The sequence below is a fragment of the Pleurodeles waltl genome, chromosome 3_1 (assembly GCF_031143425.1).
Source record: "Pleurodeles waltl isolate 20211129_DDA chromosome 3_1, aPleWal1.hap1.20221129, whole genome shotgun sequence".
Classification (NCBI taxonomy): domain Eukaryota; kingdom Metazoa; phylum Chordata; class Amphibia; order Caudata; family Salamandridae; genus Pleurodeles; species Pleurodeles waltl.
This window is the reverse complement of record NC_090440.1, coordinates 1,630,717,290-1,630,739,292: the sequence shown is the minus strand read 5'-3', so window position 1 is coordinate 1,630,739,292 and position 22,003 is coordinate 1,630,717,290. Positions and strand designations below refer to the sequence as shown.

The following is a 22,003-nucleotide window of genomic DNA, read 5'->3' as shown; positions in this document are numbered from 1 at the left end:
CCGTTATCACACCTTCAAATTCCTAGCCCGCTTTTCCTCTTCTAACCCTCCATTATGTATTTTTTGAGAGTGGAATTGGACATGGTACAGCAGCTGGCCTCAAGCTCTACTGTCATTTGTGAGTCCTGCTGAAGATTGTTCTTGCCTTGCAGTGCGTTGCCTAAGCTTCTCCCTTTGTATCGGTTCTTTACAAATGCAATAAAATAAATTTAAAAAACTATCATCCAGTGACACTCAATCCTATTCCTCAACCTATTTATTACATTTCTCTTTTGCAACCATCTTAATTGCTTTAGGAGTTCTGTGCCTTTCTTCCAATGGAAACTGCACTCTCCTAGGTCACCAACTTATTATCCTATGCACACCACATTTGACAATTGTCTGCCTGCCTTCCTTCCTTCAAACCAGTCTGTAGCTTGTGACCAGGTAGGTCACCACCTCTTGCTCTTCTTCCTCCAAACCATTGGCGTCAGCAACACAAGTCTACATTTGTTTTCCTCGTATCTATTTGACCTCCTTTTCCCAGTGGAGTGGAAAGATAAGCGATCTCCACTGACTGCACCTCCTCTTGGACTCCGCCCACACCCTCCCCCAAGGATGCGTTTTAGGATCTCTTCCATGCTCTCTCTCTCTCAGCACTACCTTAGTTTGTATTTAGCGACATCATCAATTATTTTGGTTTCTTCTATTTTATCTCTACTGATAACACTCAATGGATCTTGTTTTTCTCTATTTTGTCTTCAAAACTTCATTCTCATATTTTTGACTGTCTAATTGCAGTTGAAAGCTGGATGGGCAAGATCTGCTGTGCTGTATCTTAACAAAAAGAAACCCTACTTTATTCCTTCTGTTCCAGTCACCTCACCACCTCTATTGTGAAAGCCTGATCTTTACCTCCCTTGTTAAAAATATGGAAGCATTGTTCGACTCTTAAGTGTGTATGGAAAAGTTAATTCGTACTATTGACATTGAAGCATGTTATCAAGTAGTGAACGTACGCACATTGCATCCATGTGTCCCACTCCATACTTTTTTTTTAAGTGCATACCAAACTACATTATTGTACGCCATCAAGATTCCTGTCTCACCATCTTCTTGGCCCCTATCACTTCAACCCCCTGCTGCCTCCTCTCCAGGCCTGCCCACTACACCCTGAGTTTAAAACCAGTCCAAGGAACCTTGTCATGAGACTGTAGCTAACGAATACTTGAAGGTGCATATCTGAATGTAATATTTTTGTCATGAAAGAATACCTCCTGTTTACATGAAGTGTTTCTTTTGCTGATCATCATGTTTGTGCAATACCCGATCATCAACTCTAAATTGTATTTGCCACCTTAATTGCTCTTCAATTTGTGTATGTAATTTGTGCTGGAAATGTTAGGTTGCTGATGTCCATTAAAGATTGCTACACTGAACTCACATTGCCTCCTTTATGTGTTTTTTTTGCCCTTTGTTGCCATTTACGCTCACGGTTTTCCAACTCGGTACCAAGCCGCCATCTTAGTGCATCCTGTAGGTTAATGGGGCTGTGGTGCTCTGTCTTACTTACTTGTTCCAAATTCCATTAAACCCATTTTATTACCATTCTGCTGGGAGCTTCCCCCTTTTCTGCTCCAGTTTATTAGTATTTTTTGTAGAGAGCCAATACCGAATTATTTACCATAAATTTAGACTTTTGTTACACCTCTTCTAAAATTGTTATAAAGTAGCTCCTTCTTTGCTTTGCTTTGCTTAAATTCCCATGTTTGGGTGATTGTAAGTGAAGCTTACAGTATATAAAGTTGTGCTGTGGTTTTGCTCTGCAAAGTTGAGGCTTTCTCTCTCATGCTATTGGCTGTCTGGTGTATCATTATGCCTTTTGTGGAGGGCCTACATTGTAATGTATTAGAAACGATTTTACACCTAACAGGCACGCTCAACTATCACATTTTCTTTCAACTCTGTATCTAATGCATGCAAGAAAGCCAAAAAAATACCAGTGCCACATCACCTGTAACACCAGTGCCACTATCATTTCCAGCAAAAAAGGACACAATGCTACCAATACCATACCCAGCGACAAAGAAGCCCACCACCAGTCTCAAAACCACACTCCCACCAGCAGACCACTGCCAATATAACACCACCTGCAATTCTAATACCACACAACCACTATTGTCACCTGTGCCATCACCAATACTACTTGCAGCATCACTGCCACTACTACAACTACTACAACTACTACTACTACTACTACTACTACCATTACGCTACCACACCAATGCTAACCATACCAACAGACCCACACCTCTACCACCAAAAGCATGACTAATCCACCAATAGCCGTACCACCAGTACTCACCACTACCAAGCATTTGCAAAGCCAATACTTCTGGATTGAATGTGCTATTACATGGAAGTACTTTTCTGCATGCCAGAGTTCGCATATGTTACCATGTTAAAGCCAGACCTTTTGGCTTTGCTAATACTTGTGTTTGGGCTATTGACCATTTTATAGGCTCACCCTCTATTATATGTAACACTTGCAGTTAAAGTCTGTTACTACAGTCTCAATTGGTCTATTTAAGATTTCCAGGAACATAAAAATATAGGTGAGGCTATATAACTAAAATGAAACCAAGATTACCCTGTTGGCTTAGATTGCTCCAGTGGTTTCCTGTATGTGTTTTCAAATTACCTAACGTTAAGAATATCTGATCCCCTCCCCCCAACCCTGGATTCACCTTGAGGTTCTCAGAACCACAAAGCCCAGTCTTTCAAACCAACGCATTTTATGTTATTTAAGGCACATAACGGCACACTAAAAGCAGCCAATAAGATTGAGATTTTAGTGGATTGGAAATTTTGGCAATAGTTTGTTTACTTGAAGAAACTTTAAACTGTATCGGCTAAATGCTCATCCTGAGCTGGCTGAAATGACTAAGTGCCAATAAACAGATCTAATGAAAACTAAAATTAGAGCTGTCTCTTAGGAGACTGACCTGGAACAACCTTAACTTAAGAAATGCCAGGTTATTGCCATCTCTACTATGTAAGACCATTGTATCTACTAATCTACATACTGGTACCCAAAACTCACAGCTAAGTTAAAGATGTAGATTTTTACGACGTAGATTTTTTTTTGTGTCTGTATTACATTTTGACGTTGTAAACTTGATGTGACAAAAAGATGCTGCCTCTCTTACGGTGTGGTGCAATCAATCATTCTGTGCATCTGTCATAGGCTATATCAAGTAATAAACACATTTATTTGAGTGATTTTCGACAAGGTTGGTTGCACCTTGGTTACTTGTGGAGTACTTGCTTCTGTTATAGGGGCTGTCAACCTGTATAATAGGCAAGTTCATTCAATTCATGACATTGAAAGTTGAAAATTGAAAACTATTTAAGGATGGATTAATAGGCTGGTCATAACCTATCCTAATATGTCTAGACCTCAAGTTCCAGTCTGCGCTTTTTTTGTAGGTGTAAAGTGGCTAATTGTTTTGAGATATTATAGATATGAAATGTATTTCTTACGTGTCATTCAGTTTTTAGTTAATTGATAGGAATATTGTGATGGTTTGGAAATAAAATGCCCATTTTCGTACTGGTTTTGTGCAAGAACGTTTATTGTACACTAGTGACTTAATTTTTCATTATGTTTTCTTTGTTATCAGGGTTTAATCATTGTGAAATTTTACTTGTTTTTGTTAGATGTCATTTTACAGATCTAAACAGTAAAAGATGGTACCAGTAGGTGTTATGGAAGAATTGGGTTAAGAATCTTTTATTTTTATATAAGTTATTAATGCAACTGATCATAATACTGTGGAAGCTTGATGACTTGTGAAACCTCAATTAAAGTTGGTAGTGCCTCTTCCCAAGCAGGAGAACAAGCGGACTCTAGAACTGGCATTTAGCTGTCCGAAATGGATTCCTTCCCATCTCCAAGTTAGTGGAGAAAGTAAGGAAAAAGCATTGAGTGATTCTTCCATATATCTCCAATTGAGGAGTCATTTTGAACTTAATCCTTCAATGTTCCGTGCAGTGAGGCTTTGTGGCCATGATGCAGTGTTCATTTGGTTTTTGGAAATGAATCTATTTTGTGGACCTGTAGTAAAGAATCAGTGCAAATTTTTATTTTTAAAGTGGATCAAATTAAACTATTGCATGCCTAATCGACCTGTCATTGCAAGTACATGTTCCCTCCTGTATTATTTAGTTTACTCACTATATTTAAATCCAGGACATGTATTCAGAATATTTGAAATTAGTGCAAATCAATGTGCTTAATACTTTCAAGCACTGGGGAGTTGGCACCATGTTTTGTGGGAAGGCAATCAGTTAAATTATCTCTGGGTATTGGCATCGTCTTTCTGCAGCAAGATAGTTTGAGTTGGAGTTAAATCAATCCCTTGAGCGCATTTGTGGCTGTCTCTTAACCACACAGAAAGGGGAATTTCTTCATCTTGAAGTGAATGGTTCTCTAAAATTGAATGATTCCTCATTTTGGAAAAAAAACCAATTCAGAGTAGGAGGTCTTTTCAGCACTACTTAACTTAATATTTATTGCTAATCTGACTATATTTAGATGTTTCCTGAGTTTACAAATTTAGCACAATTTTGATCTTGAAAAATCTCTGCACTCTTCCGTTTCAGAAATCAACAGTTTTTATGTATGGTATTTAATGCAGTGTCACCAGATTTAGTTAACCATTCACAGTACCTGTATATCTCCACAAGAAAACACTCTTGTATTTTTTTATTTGATGATTTGTTAATATGTATATAAGATGAAGAATTTTGTATGAACCATCCTTTTTAATAAAAACAAAAAGCAACTGGACTGGCCGCAATATTCCAAAGTAGAGTCTGCTAACAATTTTTGCAGTAACATGACATCATAAATCTGCTAGTTAAACCCTTCAATATTTAATCATTCCTCTTGCTTTTTCCCCCAGTTTTGCAAATTTAGCTAGACATTTTGGAGTTTCATTATGAAGGGTCCAGCATCCCTGTCAAGTTTGGGAACTGTCAATTACACAATTCATTGTTTCTTGCCTTTTAGGTGTCCTAATATTCGATTTCCAGACTTAAATGCAAAACCTAGATGGGGTTTACAAATGTGTTATATAGCTACAATCAAACTATCCCTCTCCAAAGAAATGTATATCTGTGTATGATAGCTAACCCCATGTTGGCTTTTTCAGCTGCTGTATCGGGCATGGACAAAAGCTGGTGGTCTCTGAAACTAATCCTCATCTATGCAGTTTTCAACTACTGGGTGGCTATGTCAATAACTACAGTTCATACACTGATCATTTTAAAGCTTCTTGTATATTCATATATGAAACATGTGGTAAATGTTCAACCTTTTACTCTGCTTAAATGTCTGATTTAATTTAATTTTAATTAAACAGGGATCCGGAACTGGTCTGTTGACAAAAAGTTATTTGTAGTGAAAAAGGTTTGTGGATTTCTGAATCTCATAATGGACTGTGTAACAACTACACTGCAGTAAAAATGCACTACTACATGAATGAATTGATTAATATCCTGACGAAAAGACTAAACTACAATTCAGGGGATGGGTAATTTCAGATTTTTCCAAATATTGTCACACAGTTTAGTTTTTTTTTAAAGAAGTCAATCCTTGACAATATGTTCTTGATTTGCATCTTTGTATTTTAAATAACAATCGCTATTTTGAGTTAAATAACATGTTTGATAAACTGTAATAGGGAAACTACAAATTCAACCCCTTCTGAAATGTTGACCAACTGAGGGATATTTTAGGTAAAATGGTATGAGTAGACCACTTTCTAAAATGTACCTGTAAAAATGCACTTTATTTAGGTTGTGACTTATTATGCTTGATAGTGAGATGATTAGTGAGATCCTGATTAGAGGTTGGCAGATGGATACTCTGTCACCCGTCCGCCAAACTATAAATCAGGGCCTCAATAACAATCTCACTTTAAAGCATAATACTTCACAACCTAAATAAAGTGCATTTTTTGCAGATGTATTTTAGAAACAGATCCACTACTTTCATTTAGTGTCCGTCACTTTTTCTTGCTAAGTTATTCTATTTTCACTCCTTCTTTCTTTATTTTTATTTATAGATTCAATGTTGTGCCTCATGATTCTCTAGTTGAGCAGCTGGTCATTGAAGGGTGGAGACGATTGCAAAGGTAAGAACATTTGTGCTTTATGTGTCAATGTTTTTGGCTTAGGTACCTGGACTGTAGTATGTTACTGGTCTCTGAAAGCACAAGTTACTGAAGAAGAAAGCATCCTCGAGAAAAACACTTCAGAACTTTTTGGTGCAGCTTGCCATATGAAATTGTTATTCCACTACATCAAAATTTGTGAGATGATGTAATAGAAAAAAAGTTGGACGCAACTATTGTAGTTTTATCTTATGGTAGTTTACACCAGTGATATTTTTTTAAGTCCTGAAGCTTCAAGCGAACTTTGCAGGGCCTATCATAATATTTTGTGAAATCTTTTAAGAGAAAACTGATGGGGGGAAAAAAGCAAGAACATTTAAATGTTTGTAGTTTATTTCAGACACTAAAGTAAGAGTACATGCTTTGTTCTCATTGCAGCAGTTTCCACTTGCGTGGTTAATGAGAGCATGTAATGCTGTTAGGGTTAACATACCAAAAAGAAGACATATTCCCAACATTAAACTTTTGAGACGTGGACTATTAGGAACCAGAAGTTTAGTTTCCAGCTCTTTGGATATTTATATTGTTCAGAAAGGTCAATTTTTGATCTTAATATCTGGGCAGTGCCTTTTGCAGGAGAACAATTATGAGGCATGCACTAACAGAACAACTTTCGTTGCCCTGGCAGAGACATGTTTATTATAATTTTCCACTTTTTAAAACCCTTTTAACACTCTGCCAATTCAGAACATTCTAGCCAGCGTATCTTCTGTCAAAAACCTATTGGACCCACATTTGAAATTAAATAGATCGAAATAGTCACTTTTATCAATGTGTATACAGCCCTTTGATAGTCATTTTATGCTATTCTTATTGTATGGACACCACTGTTGGAAAACATTATTTCATCAACGATTACACAGATGCTTCTTGTCTCTGCCATACCCTCCTGCAACTCTGAAATTGAATATACTTTTTGAAAGTTTATTGTGTTTTGACTGTTTAGCGGCGGTGCTACATGATTTTGAGTCAGATTTTAAGCATAACTTACATACTGCAGCATACAAAAATACAGTTTTAATGAATTTTTACACCATGCTGCTGAAAAGCTATACTTATTGACTACAACTCCATGAGCAATATCCTGTTCACTTTGTCCAAGACTGCTATTTTGGCTCCATCAGAAACTGTACAAGTAAAGATAGGGATGGAAAATAAAAGGATAACTGGTTACTTAAGAGACCACTTTCATCGGAGGTTCTAGGGACCATGATGGATGTGCTCAGCAGCCACTTGAGGCCCAGTTATGAATGCTCAGATGATGCAACTCATGTGCGATTTTGTTTGTGAGCAGGCAAAATATATATATATATTTTTTTTGCCGAACACTGTAGGACATATGAAAAACGTTATCAGCAGTATGTTTAAATGATTACATTTTCTTATGTGTTAAATTCCTAATCTGAATTATTTTTGTGTTGTTTTTTGTTGTTACAGCCTTTAGTACTTATTTAGCAATGCATTGCTTTTTAGTAAGATTTAAACATTCCCAAATGTGATAAATGTTCAATTTATCTTCGCATTTCTTCTTTTTCTTGATTGTGTGAAATAGGTTTAACCCAACCGCACTGTCTAAATTTTCAGTGTGTTTAAGTGAACAGTACATGTATACTAGTCCTCTGATGGGACAAATAGCAGACCTGGCACGAAGAAATCTGGACTCTCTTCAGGATTTGAGGTATTTATACAGATTTCTACGGCATGTGCTTTGCCTCAAGGGCTGCAAATAAATTTACAAATAGCCATAGTAAACATCACCAGAGGACGAAGTTAATGATATGTGCAGAAATACAGAACTGGTGACCTTGTCCAAATTAGCTTTGAAGAACTAGGTAGTATTTGCTTTCTAGAAAGTGAGAAATAATTTTAAATAGAGTTGTGCAAATAATTTGAGATCCTAGTAGCAAAGTAGGCTTCCAATATTGTAATAGCAGAAAGACCTGGTAAATGCTATAGATTTGTTAAACCAATGTACAAGTACTAATTCCTAAAAGGAACACACAAAATTAAACTTATAATATGCCTGTTGTTTATTGAACATACAGCTGTGCCATTCACAATGCCTGTAGCTTACTCCACGATTAAGCCAGTACCTGAATTCCCTATGTCTTCAACTAAAACAGTCAGGCACATACTGCTTACTGCCTTCACTTTTTTTTTTAAGTGTTGCATGTGTTATGGTTCATCTGCAGCCCTTGGCTTTTTTGTTGTTGTTATTGCTTCTTTAATGGAACACATTGACAACGGTGAACCTACAAACAAAGCAGCATTGTTTAAAGCGCAACACCTTTTTTACAGACATGAGAAGAGATGGTATGCTGGACAATTAATAGGATCATATGTAGTATAGGAATGTATTTTGTTGCAATAATGGTATGGCATCAACAGTTTGAATTCCATTTGACATGTTAGTATTGAGACACTCACCTTCCTTGCCAGTGGAAGCAGGTTAAGTTGAATATGGCTTTCTGCAGCATGCATGGCAGATGAGTACCCTAGATATTACCAGTACAGAACCCAAGTCTTTGTATCCGGATCTGGGCACTTAGTTGAGTTAACATGGGTAGCAAGCTAAGGCTTATTTAGTTATTTATGGATCTATAATATGCCAACGTGCTACTTAGCAAACAGACACAAATGAAGGACAGAATGCAGAACGAATCAAACATTCACCCCAGTCACAAATCTGGGTTTAATCCATCAATTCTTTTGCTCACCATGCCACTCCAGTTTGGACCCAGCCATATGCAAATCAATCTTGACCCAGTTCTCCATGAGAGCAGTCGAAGCCCAAACTGCAAGGCCAGGTTCTCTCTGGACCGGAATCATGCATCCTGGGACTGGTTTCAGGGTATCACCCTCCATCAGTGGCAGCTGAAAGTCATGTTTTCACTTTTTAACAGAGTGGCACAACCAGTGCTGCAGCTCTTGCATGGACAGCCAGCCTTACATGCCCTTGGTACCTTATACTATGGACTTACAAGTAAGTCAGCACATGCCAATTGGGGGTATCCAATTCAATATATACTTTAGAAAAGGGAAAGAACACAGTCGCTGTGGTCCGAACAGCAAGTCTCAGTGCACTCTCAAGTCGAAAACCAGCAGCTAATAGTCCAAAAAGGGGCAAAAAGCCTGTTTTCTTGCAGATGTTTACACCTAAGGCCTTCCACATTTGTTAATGGACCAAAATGATGTCTTTTCATGAGTGTAATGTACACAGCACATCCTTGATCTTATTAAATGAATTGTGAAATCTTGGGAAAGTTACCCAGCCAGGACAATCCTAACTGGTCCAGCTCAAGTTTTACTGTATTTCCATAGCCATCAAATGTAGGATAATCAGCTTGAGGGATCATTGGTGAGTACAGCCTTAACCTTCCGGCGATTTTAGTTTTTTTGTCGATGCTGGTACATGCATGTTTTGGACTGGGCCAAAAATTGTCAGCTCACAGATTTGATGAGGGCAGTTAGCTATACCAACCCAGAAAAGGGCATGTGGTGCATATAATGATGGTTCAGTAAAGCTAGTGTGCTCTAGATAGGGTCTTGTGAACCCTGTTGCAGTAAGTAGTTTTTGAGTGGGCCCCTCTTATCTTTGGCTCTGGAACAGTGTGGCAACGTTTTCGCATAGATTTTGCTACTAGTGTCCAACAAGTCATGCCAGTAAGCCAAGTTTGTGTGGTCGGGACCCGACGACTGCCCCTATATATAGCCATCTCCCGCTTAGCCTGTAGGATCGCCAGCAAAGTAAATATGTGCATGTCTTGTGGCACCTCCCACACATATCACAGCCTAGCAAAAAGCAGATCCGAATCCAGGGTGGTTCCTATCATGCCATACAGTAGAGAGAAAACCTCCTTCCGGAATTCCCCCTCCCAAGCACACGTCCACTTCAGGTGCACAAAATCGGACTCCGCCGTATGGCACTTAGGGCATTGTGAGGATCTGGAGGGATAACATTTGGCTAATGCACTCAGAGAAGTGTAGGCATGTCTGAGGAATTTAAAGTGCATGAGTTTGTTTGTGATTCTTGGCTATGAGATTCGTATGTTAGCAGCAGTAATACCAGATTTTATCTGTGAGCGGACGTTGCAGTTCATGCTCTCATATCTCCTTAAACTTCCCATCCCTTGTCGGCAGCAGTGACAGACTGATGTGGAATAGCTGGTACACCATGCGCCTGCCGTTCGGGTCTGTGATCAGTGCTGTTAGAGGTGTGAACTCTATTGGGTGGCATTCCGGCTATCTTAGTTAAGCTATGGCAAGCCAGGTTTATACTTGCAATCATTGATTTACCCATTTACATATATGCTTTACCCATGAGTGCGATTTGTAATGTACCCTCCTCAGTTTTCTTTCTGGCATTGAGAGGGGCATAGGTGAAGGGGCTTATGCTTAGATAAACAAAGTGTACATGAGCAATGCAGTAGAGCTATAAGTCAGCTATCAGTTCCTGTCTTGCGTGAGACAGAATCAGTGTATCCCTACTTTGGTAGGCCTCATTGCTAGTTCATTCCAAGCTACTTGAATGTGTTTAAAAAACACAATGAATAATAGAATGATTTAATCAGTGTATGTTTTAATTGGTACAATTCTACCATCTATGGACAAATGCAGTTCTTTTGAGTTCTATCCAGCAGTCATTCTGAGTAGCTGGTTCATCTATAGTATGACTACACTTATCTCGTATCACCACATCACAATCTTGTAATTTAATGCCCAAGTACTGAACCTGATCAGTTTGCCACCAGAGTGGGAACTCCGGCAGTGTGGAAATAGTTGATTTTATAGGCGGGAGTATGTTGAGTTTCTCTTTAATTGTGCATGATAAAAAAAAAAGGCCAAATTTTACAAAGGTGCCATCTGCATTTATTGACACTAGGATAAGATTGCCATAACCCTTAAGTATGCAAGGGGGTGGCTCCAAAACAATCACTAACGGGACTGACGATAAATGGTGCCATAGCACTGGGGTACCCATCTCTGGCTCTGGGGATGTGGCTTCCAGGGCCCAAGGAGGCTTGGGCATGGGAGCTTCGCCCCCCTCCCCTCATATTTAAAAATAAAGCGGTTGCCAGGGCTGTAAAGGCTCTAGGAGGGAGGCTGTGCGCCCTCCTCCCCAATTATTTGTTAAAAACAAGTGTCCCAGATAGGCAGTGCTTAATTTGTGCTTGTTGTTTCTGGTGCTGAGCACCGGTACTTATTTTTTAGGGCTGGCGCTTAGTCTTCTGCCTCAAGCATTTGCTGGGAGCAAAGGACACGTTTGGGAAAGACGAAGAAAAAGAAAAACGAAACAGCGTCACAGTGAGAGAAAGCAGAAACCTGCAAGAGTGAGCTGAAGGGGCAGGGAGTGACTTTGTATGGATTGAAGAGGCCCCAGATGGCTTCAGGATTACGCTGCCTCAGTATTCCGTGTTTGTACATTAAATTGCAGCAGCCGCATGTTTAAGAGGAGGGCTTTGGGCACCAGCACCTTTTTATTTACAAATTAGGCACTGCAAAAACCAAACTGAATAATAAATGAGCAGCAGGAGCTACTAATTTCTTATTCACCGCTCCAGCATGGAGTGCCCCATAATGCCCAGAGAGATAGGGGCACCATCAAGATTTTTTTTCCATTGTTGTTGGAGGACTGCAGGAAGGGAAGCAGACAGCCCCATTAAGCCTCCTGGGTCATTAAAAACATGACCCCAGGAGATTTTACCAGGAGAGTTTACCAGGAGAGTTTCCCATGTTCACAACACTGGCTGTGTGCTCTTCAGTGGGATTGCAAGGGCCTCTTGTGGTCGATTTTTACGGGGCATTTTTCGGGGCCGAAAATTGTACAAAGAAAAACGCAGACATGTTGCATTTATTTAAAAAAAAAAAAAGTAAGGCTTTCTTTTTACATTTTTTCAGCTCATAAATTGCAATAATAAAAACAATGTTAAAAGAAAGACTCAGACACATTTGTTTTTTTAAAATAAGTTTATAAAATATTTTTATTGTAATCACTATTATACATTACATTGTGTGAATTACGGAAGTGTGCTCTAGATTAAAAAATGGTGGTTATTTTTGGAGAAAGAGGACAAAAGGGTCACTTTTTACATTTTTGTGTTGTGATTCTTTGGAAAAGTCAGTAAGTCTACCTTGGTATGGAGTTGGCTGCTTGCAAGTGGTTGGATGAAGAGACTGCCACAGGCTAGGCCCTTCGGTGAAGCCTGAGCTGCGCACGTCCAAAAAGCGTGGGCAGAGTGTGGCTCGCTGCCAGCAGGGATGTTGCATGCATGGCCTGGCCGCCCTTTTTTTCATTAATATTTTCATTCCAATATTGATTACTATGAGAAATTGGTTGTTGGTTGAGTGGGTGTGTTAACCTTGCTCAAGCAGTAGCCACAGTCCCTGCCAGAGTGAACCACAAAAGTCACTACATTAACCTGTGTTAAACTCTTAGGTAGCTTGGCACAAAAGATATCAGACTTAACTTAGAGAAAATATATAACAAATAAAATATGTATGCAGCACGGAAACAGTAATAAAGTGAAAACACACGAAAATGTAGAACAGTAGCGTACAGTTTAATAAATTATTTGATACCAAACCAACAAAATTTCAATCGGTAAAACCGGAGTGATGAATTTTAAGGTAAAAACTAGCACCTAAAAGATTAAACTACCTACAGCGGATATGTGATTAAAATGAAACTGGGTGAAAATGGAAAAATGTGGCTGACCATGATGCAGAGATGGTTGGATTCAAGAGGTGGGTTGTGCCCGGTTGGCGCTCACATGCGGACTTAAAAGAAATTCTGAGAAAAGTATTCTGGTAAGGTGAAGTTCAGCGGGACAAGGCTGCCGGTAGTGTCCGAGGAGGAGCTGTCGTTGGGAAGCCGCAGGGCAAAGTTGTGATGAAGATCTCTGCATTCGGACTTAGTTTCTTTTTTGGAAATAGAAAATCTCCAGTGGGACGAGGATGCAGGCTGTAGCCGATGCGGGCTCCATGAGGCCAGATACCCTTTCTTCGAAGAGCTGCTGAACAGGATTTGCTGCTCCAGAGAAGAACATAGCGGGAGCTGCTGCAAAGGATGGCTGATCAGCACTGCATCTTGGGCAGATCGAGCAGGTAGGTCCCCGTGTCCTCTCGGCTCTCAGAACACCTTTTAGCCAAAAATGTTCAAAGTCCCAAGTTTGGGATTCTGTCTGAGTGGGCACCTGTAGCACCACTTTTAAGGGTCCATGACTGGAGAGGCACACTTTTAAGGTCAAGACTCACTAAGGCTGGGTCCTCGTGCAGGTTCAAGATATTTGGAGCCTTTGGAGTCCCTTTTCTGTCCCTGAAGCTCTCATCAGGAGGCTAGCCAACTAGCCTTTGGAGTCATCTTAGTAGCCCTTGATTAAAGAAATCGAAACGGGCTCAGGGACAGGCCTCAGAGGGTTCAAGGCTGGCTTCAGGCAGCAGAGCAGTCCTCCCAGATGCAGAAAAGCAGCCTTCTGAAGTATACAGCAGATCACAGCAGCAGGCAGTTCTCTGAGAGGTATTCAGCAGTTCCAGAAACTGAACTGAAAAGTGGGCCTGAGGTTCCTATTTTTATACCTGGTACCTTCTTTGAAGTAGGAGAAGTTTCTAGAGATTTCCCTTTTGAAATGTGTGGAGTTTCCTGTCTCCTCTTGTTCCAGTCAGACTACAAGAATAATGATGTAGTGCTTTGTGTTCTTTGTGTGACAGCAGGGCACAGCCTGTTGATTTGCAAATACGGCTGTGGCCAGCTCCTCAGTCCCCCATCTCACCAGTGATGGACCACTCAGGCACATCTAATCCTGCTATTCTGTGGCTGTCTGGGAAGAATAAACTGACAGCTACACTCAGTCATGTGACGCAGGAACAAGGTTCACGCACAGAATAGCTGTGGCAGGAAAATGGCAACTTTCTAAAAGGGGTATTTTCAAAATTGTGACTTAAAATCTGACTTTACCAGAGGATTTTAAATTACAATTTCTAAGTCACCAACCATGAATTTCTTACCTTGTCCTAATCAACAGTTGGCACTTATTAAATATAATAAAGTAACCCACTGTTACCGTATGGGAGAAATAGGCCTCATAGTAGTGAAAAACAAATCGGACGTTTTCACTACCAGGACATGTAAAACCTAAAAGTACTTGGGAAGTTTAGAGCTTTGCAATTGGGTTGTTTTACAAAGTGTAATTGTCAGTTAAAAGCTACCAGCATGTTGCAGTGGTGGACCTGAGACATGTTTCAAGGGGCTACTTGAGTGGGTGGCACAGTAAGTGCTGCATGCTCAAAATTAGCATTTAGATTACCCGCGCTAGGTATATGGTATACCACTTTAGCAGGGAATTGGAAGTAAATTAAAAATGCCAATCGGGTTTAAGCCAATTTTACCATGTTTTAGAGAGCTAGATTAAGCGATTTAACACCGGTTAGCAGTGGTAAGGTGCCCAGAGTCCAAATGCCAGCAAAACGAATTTCCCCAAAAATTGGAGTGGTGAAGGCAAAAGGTTTAGGGATAATCCTGCAGAGAGGGACAAGTTTAACAATACCCAGCGTTTCAGTCAACTGTGCAGAACATATCAATCTGTGATTAGTAACAAGATTTTTCTGGAGTCTCTTTGGGAATACTAGAAAGAAGATTGGTCGGACCTGTCATTGCTGTTGAACTGGGGAATCTTCTGTGGAAGTTTGTAGAACTATTTATGGGTGAAACCCTGCAACGCTCCCACTGTCGTGGTTTGACCCTTTCCAAACAGAGCTTTTTATCAAGTTTTAAAGAATTGGTGGAAGGTTGTAGAACATTCTGTAATTATGTTTGACATTATTCTGAAGGGATTGATGACGATACTAGGGGGTCCTGTAGTCCTTTCGATATGACTTCAATTATTTCTTGCTTGTTTCGTAAAGTCGATTTTGTAAGGTACTTTGGCACTTTTTTAAGCTTTGACCTTTTGTAAAATGCTTCTTACCATCAGCAAAGCAGTAAATCTCCTGAATTGTCCCTGGCTCCCTCTACTAGAGAAGAATTTGCCACTGCAGTACTTGTACTCACTAAACTTCACTTTCACTGAGAATTGTAAAGGTACTTTAAAGGAATCCAGTCATACCTGTGGAAAACAGCCCTGCCAAAGTATCACGCATCACGCATTATGCGTTAGACTAACGCATTTCAGTGTCGTGGTCCTCATCACTGCACAAAAATGCTAAGTTGCACATTTATAGGGCCTCCTGAAGCTGTCAAGCCAGCGCGTTATAATTAACATTAAGCATAGCAGCGTGCGATCTGACTGCTGCAGGCTTGTGGGCTGGCTCAGCTGCACTCATGGGCTTCATTCTGCATTTACGTGACTTGATGGCTTTACGGAGCCTGCCACAATGTATCCCACATTTGCCCAATGCTGAGACAGGGCTCATTATATAAGGCCGGCTGCCCGCGGCACGACACAAGTGGGCAGCAGTTATCTGTTTCTTAAACATTTGGCTGGAGTGGAGCTCGCCGCTGCTCGCACCACCGGCCAGGATGGTGTGTATAATCTTCCTCCTCTCATCAGGGTGCTGCTTGAGTCCGGCTAGAGTTGGACCGCGGCCATTGCAGTGCCAGCGAGAGAGTTAACTGGTGCCTGCAGCCTCTCATCATGATGCCGTGCAAGACTGGACTGCAGCAGTGGCTGCCAGAGTTGAGTTTTGTGCCTGCTGCCTCTGATGATGCTGGCCCAGTGGCACCGGTCACTCTGCCAGACTGCCACTGTCTAGTCTCAGTTAATGTAAATCCTAATTATATTTAATTTTAGAGCATCCTGATTATCACTGCTGAGAGCTCTGCTCTGCTTGGGTTTTGTTGTTGGATGCACGTAACTAAACTCTGCCTTTGGATGCATGTAACTAAACTCTCCCTCACAGTGTCCGGTGCCCCAGACTGGGCCACCAGTTCGGTTCTGGCTGGGTGTCGGTGAGTAGGGCTAGTAACTCTAGTCCACACTGCATAACCCTAGCCTCATTGACAGTGCACTGTGTGCTTACCAGCCTAGACCAGGTCTGCATCATTGACTGGCACCAGGGTGTTTTTTTCATTTTAATTCAGAATCCTGCTGGCGCGGCCCCCCAGGAAGTCATCACTGCCACCCTGGCGGGGCTGCCAGAATTAATCAAAATAAGGCATTGAGTCTTTTTTTATTTTTTTTGCAATTATTTATTGTTTAATTGAAGCATCATAATAACAGATTTAATAAGTAATGAAGGGAGCACAACCCTCCAGGACGCTTGCACCCAAAAATATCAATGGATAAATACATCCGGGGTCCTGAGCAGGTGTCAGACGGAAAAGTTAAAACCCCATTACAGTACTGGTTTCGGACACAAGTGGGGGCAGTGCAAAAGGGCTGAAGCAGAATTCGTACCTTATAAAATAGAAATACTGCTAGTTTGCTGGCCTGGTGGTAAACCTTTGTGTATCCTAGGTCAATGGTAGGGGGTGGGGAGGCAGGGATGAGGCAATAGTGATGCTGAGGGGGTGGATTTAGCATAAAATATGACAAATCACAAGTTGCTCGCTTCCAATGCCAAGAAGAGTGGAGAAGTGAGTTATGGAGGCAAAGAGAGAAAGGGACAAAGAAAGTGGGACGAAAGGAAGGAGAGAGAGGGAGAGGAGAAGGAAAGAAGAAAGGGGGGAAAGGAAAGAAGAGAAGAAAAGGGTAACCAGAGGGTGGGGGATGATGTGGGTGGGAGGGGAAGAAAGTGGGGGAGGGAGGGCAGGAGGGGATAGCTTTTGAGCGGTATGGTATACACAGGCGCAACTTCAATGGCAGGGGGAGAGGGAGGGAGAGGGAGGTGCAGGCGGGGCCGAGAGGATTGCAATCAGCAATCAGTGTCATGAAGAAAAGGGGCCCAGGTTTGAAGAAAGACGTCTGCCCTGTCCTGCAGGCCAAATATTACTCGTTAGTGAGAGGCTGTTTGGTACATTGCCGTGAGCCATTCAACATGTGGGGAGGGGGTGTTTGCGCACCAGTGTCTGAGGATACATGGTTTAGCTGTAGCCAGCGCTGTGTGCAATAGGGGGATTTGCAGGCGAGAGAGGCCCCTGACCTTGCCTCTGTCATACAGGATGATCAGGGGTTGGTTGGATAGTTGGACAATTGTATAGTATGTAGAGCAGATTGCAGTGAGTGGGGGCAATGCCAGAAGTTTGCATGAGGCAGGAGTCCTGCAGCTGTAAGCTTGTGGGGTGTCCAATACCAGTCATGTAGAGTCTTAAAAAGGCAGAATTTCATCCTAGCCTCCCTTGCCCCCCGGTCTCACGTTTCTAACAGGTCAGTCCAGTCTTCCATCTCATATTCCACCTGCTGTCTAGCTTGCCATTTAGTTTGGAGATTGGTTAGAAGGGCTAGGAAGAATAAGTGTCGGTTCAGCAGGTTATGTATGCCCGACATTACTCCCCGGAAGATGCCTCAGAACTCGAGGTAGGAAAGCACAGGAGGGTGTTAGAGCGCCCACGAGTGGGTCCCCATAGGACAATTAAGGTAGTATTGGAGCTGCAGGTAGCACCATGATTGATGTCCTGAGAGGCCACATTTGTCCTGTAGGACTGTAAATGACTTAACACCCCCATTAACCAAGAGCTGGCCAGTATGCAAAATGCACATCAATCGCCGTCCCTCCACCAAATAACAATTCGGCATTACCCCAGTATGCGCATGGGTGTGAATCCAGGGGTCTACTCCTAACAAGCAGTGAGCTTCAACATGGCTTGTATCATTGGGTCACCTGGTCGGAGCAAGGTATTCCTGGTGCCGTAAAGCAAACTAAGTCCCCAGGAACTCTTTAACAGCGTGCGTTCAGTCACTACCCACATTGGTGGGTCCTAGTGCTCCAGGAAGCATATAGGCGAGTTGGGAAAGGTGCAGAGCCAATGCATAATGCCCCACAGAGGGAAATCCTAGTCCGCCGCACTCACAAAGAGCTATGAATTTAGCTTTGGATTACTGTGGTCTCATTGACACCATGAGACCCCCCACTCCCCCCCCCCTCCCCCCTCCCAGACGAAGGTGCGTATGCATCTGTCCACCCCTCGGAGCATAGGGAGGGGGGACCTGGAGTGGCAACGTTCCAAGGACATAGGTATACTGTGGCAAGATCACCATATGGACCGCCTGTACTCTCCCCCCACAGAGATAAACCCATGTGGGACCACTTTTCAAAGTCCTGCTTTGTGCGGGTAAGCAGTGGTTCCAGGTTGTCTGCCAAGGCCCAGGCCTCTATTAATGAAGAGCCCCAGATACTTAAAGCGTTACTGTTTCCAGTAAATCAGGAGATCCGCTATTACAGTACATGTGGTCACTGGGGACAGAGGGAGCGCTTCACTTTTATCCCTGTTTATTTTGTAATCCCACAGTACCTCATATTCAGCTAAGATAGCTCGCAATGCCGGGAGGGAGTGGTTAAGGTCTGTAAGTGTGAATAATATATCGTCAGCATAAAGATAGATTGTGGAGCAAAGCCCGGGATAGGGATTCCGGCAATGAGAGGCGACTGGTGAATAGGAGCTGCTAGGGGTTTGACAGCCAGGAGGAATAGCAATGGCGATAGTGGGCAGCCGTGTCTGGTTCCACGCTTGATGAAAATTTTGTCTGAAAGGAATCCTCCACAAATGACCTGTGCAGTGGGGGATTCATATAACCAGCGAATCTTGTTTAAGAACTCCTCTCCCAATCCAAAACGTCTCAGGGTCTCAAAAAGGTGCCACCACACTATTCTGTCTAATGCTTTTTCAGGATCCAGGGAGAGGGCGAGGGCCTCATCTCGCAGGTCCTCGGCGATCCAAAGGGTATGTGCCAAGGTATGGAGATGGTTTCTGGAGGACTGCCCGGACACAAATCCCACCTGAGTATGATGAATAAGGGACTTAAGATGAGCCGCCAAAATCCTTGCCAATATCTTGGTATCTCCATTGAGGAGGGAGATGGGGCGGTAGCTACTGCACAATAGAGTGTCCTTCCAAGGTTTTGATAGGACTGCTATGGACGCCCTATTATAGATGTGGCTCAAAGAACCCGTGTTTTCCACTCCTCGGAAGGACTCATTGAGTGAATCCACTGTTTCTGCTCCCAGTCATTTGTAGAATTACGCTGGGAATCCATCTTCGCCCAGAGCATTGTGGTAAGTTAGTTTGGAAATTGCCTGCATTATCTCCTCCTTGCTTTTTGCTTTTTTCCCTCCCTAACAGTCCTCTGCCCTTTTCAGTAAGACTAGGTACGCGAGCGTTCTTGAAGAACGTTGCAAGCCGGATGTTATCTACCTCTGTCTCAGGGATGTATAGGGCCTGATAAAAGTACCTGAATTCTAGCAGGCTATTGCTTGAGAACAAGTGAGGATTGTACCATTCGGGTCTGTGTGGCCGGGATAGCTAGCGCTGCTTCCTGCTGGCGTAATTGGGCTGCCAAGAGGCAGCCTGCCTTTTTCCCTTGCTCAAAGTGTCTCCCTTTAATGCACTGTTGCACATAATCCGCCTGGGAGGTGTACAGGGTATTGAATTCCATTTTTGCCTGTTAAGGGTGGCAGCGTATGAGAGGATAGGGGGCCGCAGTATATCTGCGGGTAGATGTTGCTGTTGATTCCTCCAGGGGCGTTGACAGGAACGTCTTTGGGCATTGTTGATGGCAGCTTCTCTCCTTAGCTGACCTCTTATTGCTGTCTTCGCAGCTGCCCACAAAACCTGGGGGGAGGAAAACGATCCTTTGTTGTTGACCAAATAGGTAGCAATGTGGAAGCGTAGCTGGTCCTTACCCTGTGGAACGCGTTACTGCGAAGAGTTCAAGGGCCATGGTTTGCGCCCTGGGGTGACAAACCCAAGTCCAGTGTAAGTAGGACAGGGGAGTGGTCCGATTAAGCGCCTTTAGAATCTGGGACTCCCTGACCAGGGCAACCAGTCTGTGTGTGGTGAGAAAATAGTCCAACCTGGATTGTGTTCCGTGGACTGGTGATAGAAAGGTGTATTCACGGTCAGTTGGGTGTGATAGGCGACAGTGGTCTACCAGGCCATGATCCGATAGTATGTCCCTAACAGCGCTCTGTCTGCATTGTTACTTATGTCTAGCCTACCCGTGTGATCAAGAACAGCATCACGGGCCAAATTTCAGTCCCCACCCAGCTGTTATTGGGAGGCTCCAATCTCTGCCAGGAGACTATTTAGAAGGACAAAGAAGCGGCGTTTGGAGCCCGTTGGGGCATAGATGGAACTAACTCACATTAAGTCTGAGTTTAGTAAGAATGTAACGGCCTTCCGCATCGGACCAGGTCTTAGGACTTTGAGTTGTAAGGATCTGCGGAGGAGAATTGCAACCCCACATTTCTGGACTGAGCCAAAGCCCCCTGATAGCGTGGTGGGCAGTCGCTATAGAACACCCGATCTACCCAGTCGCAGCATAGCTTCTACGATTCCAGAGGGCAGAGGTGTATTTCATGAAAGAGGGAAATGTCTGCTCTTTTGGATTGCAAATAGGACAGGACTTTATTCCTTTTGATATAGTGTGTGAGGCTATTAACATTCCATGATATGATCATCAATGGGAGAGTGGTACCCAATCCTGTAGTGGACATTCGTGCCATAGGGAGTGGAGTAGCTGCTACAGGTACTATGGTGCTCAGAGTGGAAGCAGTGTCAACAGAGATCAGTACGAAGAGGAGGAGGGGGATGGGAGGATAGGGGATGGTATTCCCATGGTCGCGTAGGGAGAGTCAGACCAGTAAGAGAGAAGGAAAGAGAAATAGAGGGGAAGAAAGGAGACAAAGAGAGAGGGAAGGAAGGGAAAAAGAAGAAAGAACAAAAAAAGGGAGCATGGACAGGGAAAAAGAGTTGTTCTGAAGCTGGTTTGGAACCAAGGGAGAATACCTTGTGAGGGCCAGATAATGTTGATCCGCAGGTCTAATCCTGCACAGCCTGTGAGCTGGGGGCGCCCTGGGAGGGGGGGGGTGGTGGGTTGTGGAGGGCCAATGAAGAAAGCAACTGGGATGGATCAGAAGCAGCATTGAGAGGGGGTGGGGGGGGGACAGGATGGGGATGGAGCGGGGAGATAGGAGCAGTTATCCACATCTGGCAGGGTGGGGGACGTGGGAGGGGGTGCCCTTGCGGGGTTTAGGGTATCCAAGCCTGCATTAGGACCTCCGGGTCACTTAAGGGAGAGGTGACATGGGCAAAAATGGGTTGGCCAAGCATCCCTACCTCCCGACCATAGGACTGGTGATAGTATATTGGTACAAAGACATTGTGGGGGCACTCCAGTTGCATCCAGCAGTGGCATTGTATGGACATTGGTGTGTGTAAAGTATAAAGACCCCACTTACCCCTCAGACGCTCGCTTGGGCCTGAGGGGGGATGGGTGCGTAGTGCTATCACCAATCTGGGATAGAAAGGCCAGGGGGCCCATAATCTACTGGGTGAGCCTAAGAGAGCAGCCATCATCTGTATTGGTCAGACATCCTCGGATGGCCATTAAAGGTATTCATATACATGGGGCATGAGAGTTGGGATTAGCTCAGACCGAGGCGCCAAGCTTGGATTGGGATTTATGCAGGAATGAAGGAGATGAGAATGGGCGGTGGTGAGTGGAAAAGGAGAGTGGGCAATGATGGATGGAAAAGGGAAAGGAAATGGCGGAAGTGGGGTGTGTCATGGTCACATAGTGATCCATTGTGTCTCAGTGGCAGAGGACTTCTAATAGTCCGCGGAGCTGTGTTGAGAGGGTCTGTTACAACCACCTGCCGAGTTGGACATGGACACAGAAAGTCCAGCTTCTGAC

General features: G+C 43.0%; 1 protein-coding gene across 1 annotated transcript in view; it reads left to right on the top strand.

Annotated features, from left to right (window-relative positions):
* Nucleotides 1-22,003, top strand: part of FASTKD1 (FAST kinase domains 1) — a 441,158-nt gene that overhangs the window by 68,127 nt on the left and 351,028 nt on the right. The window contains exons 3-4 of the mRNA XM_069225290.1: nt 6,111-6,179; nt 7,771-7,896. Coding sequence (XP_069081391.1) covers nt 6,111-6,179; nt 7,771-7,896 — 195 coding nt within the window. The remainder of the gene's footprint in view (nt 1-6,110; nt 6,180-7,770; nt 7,897-22,003) is intronic.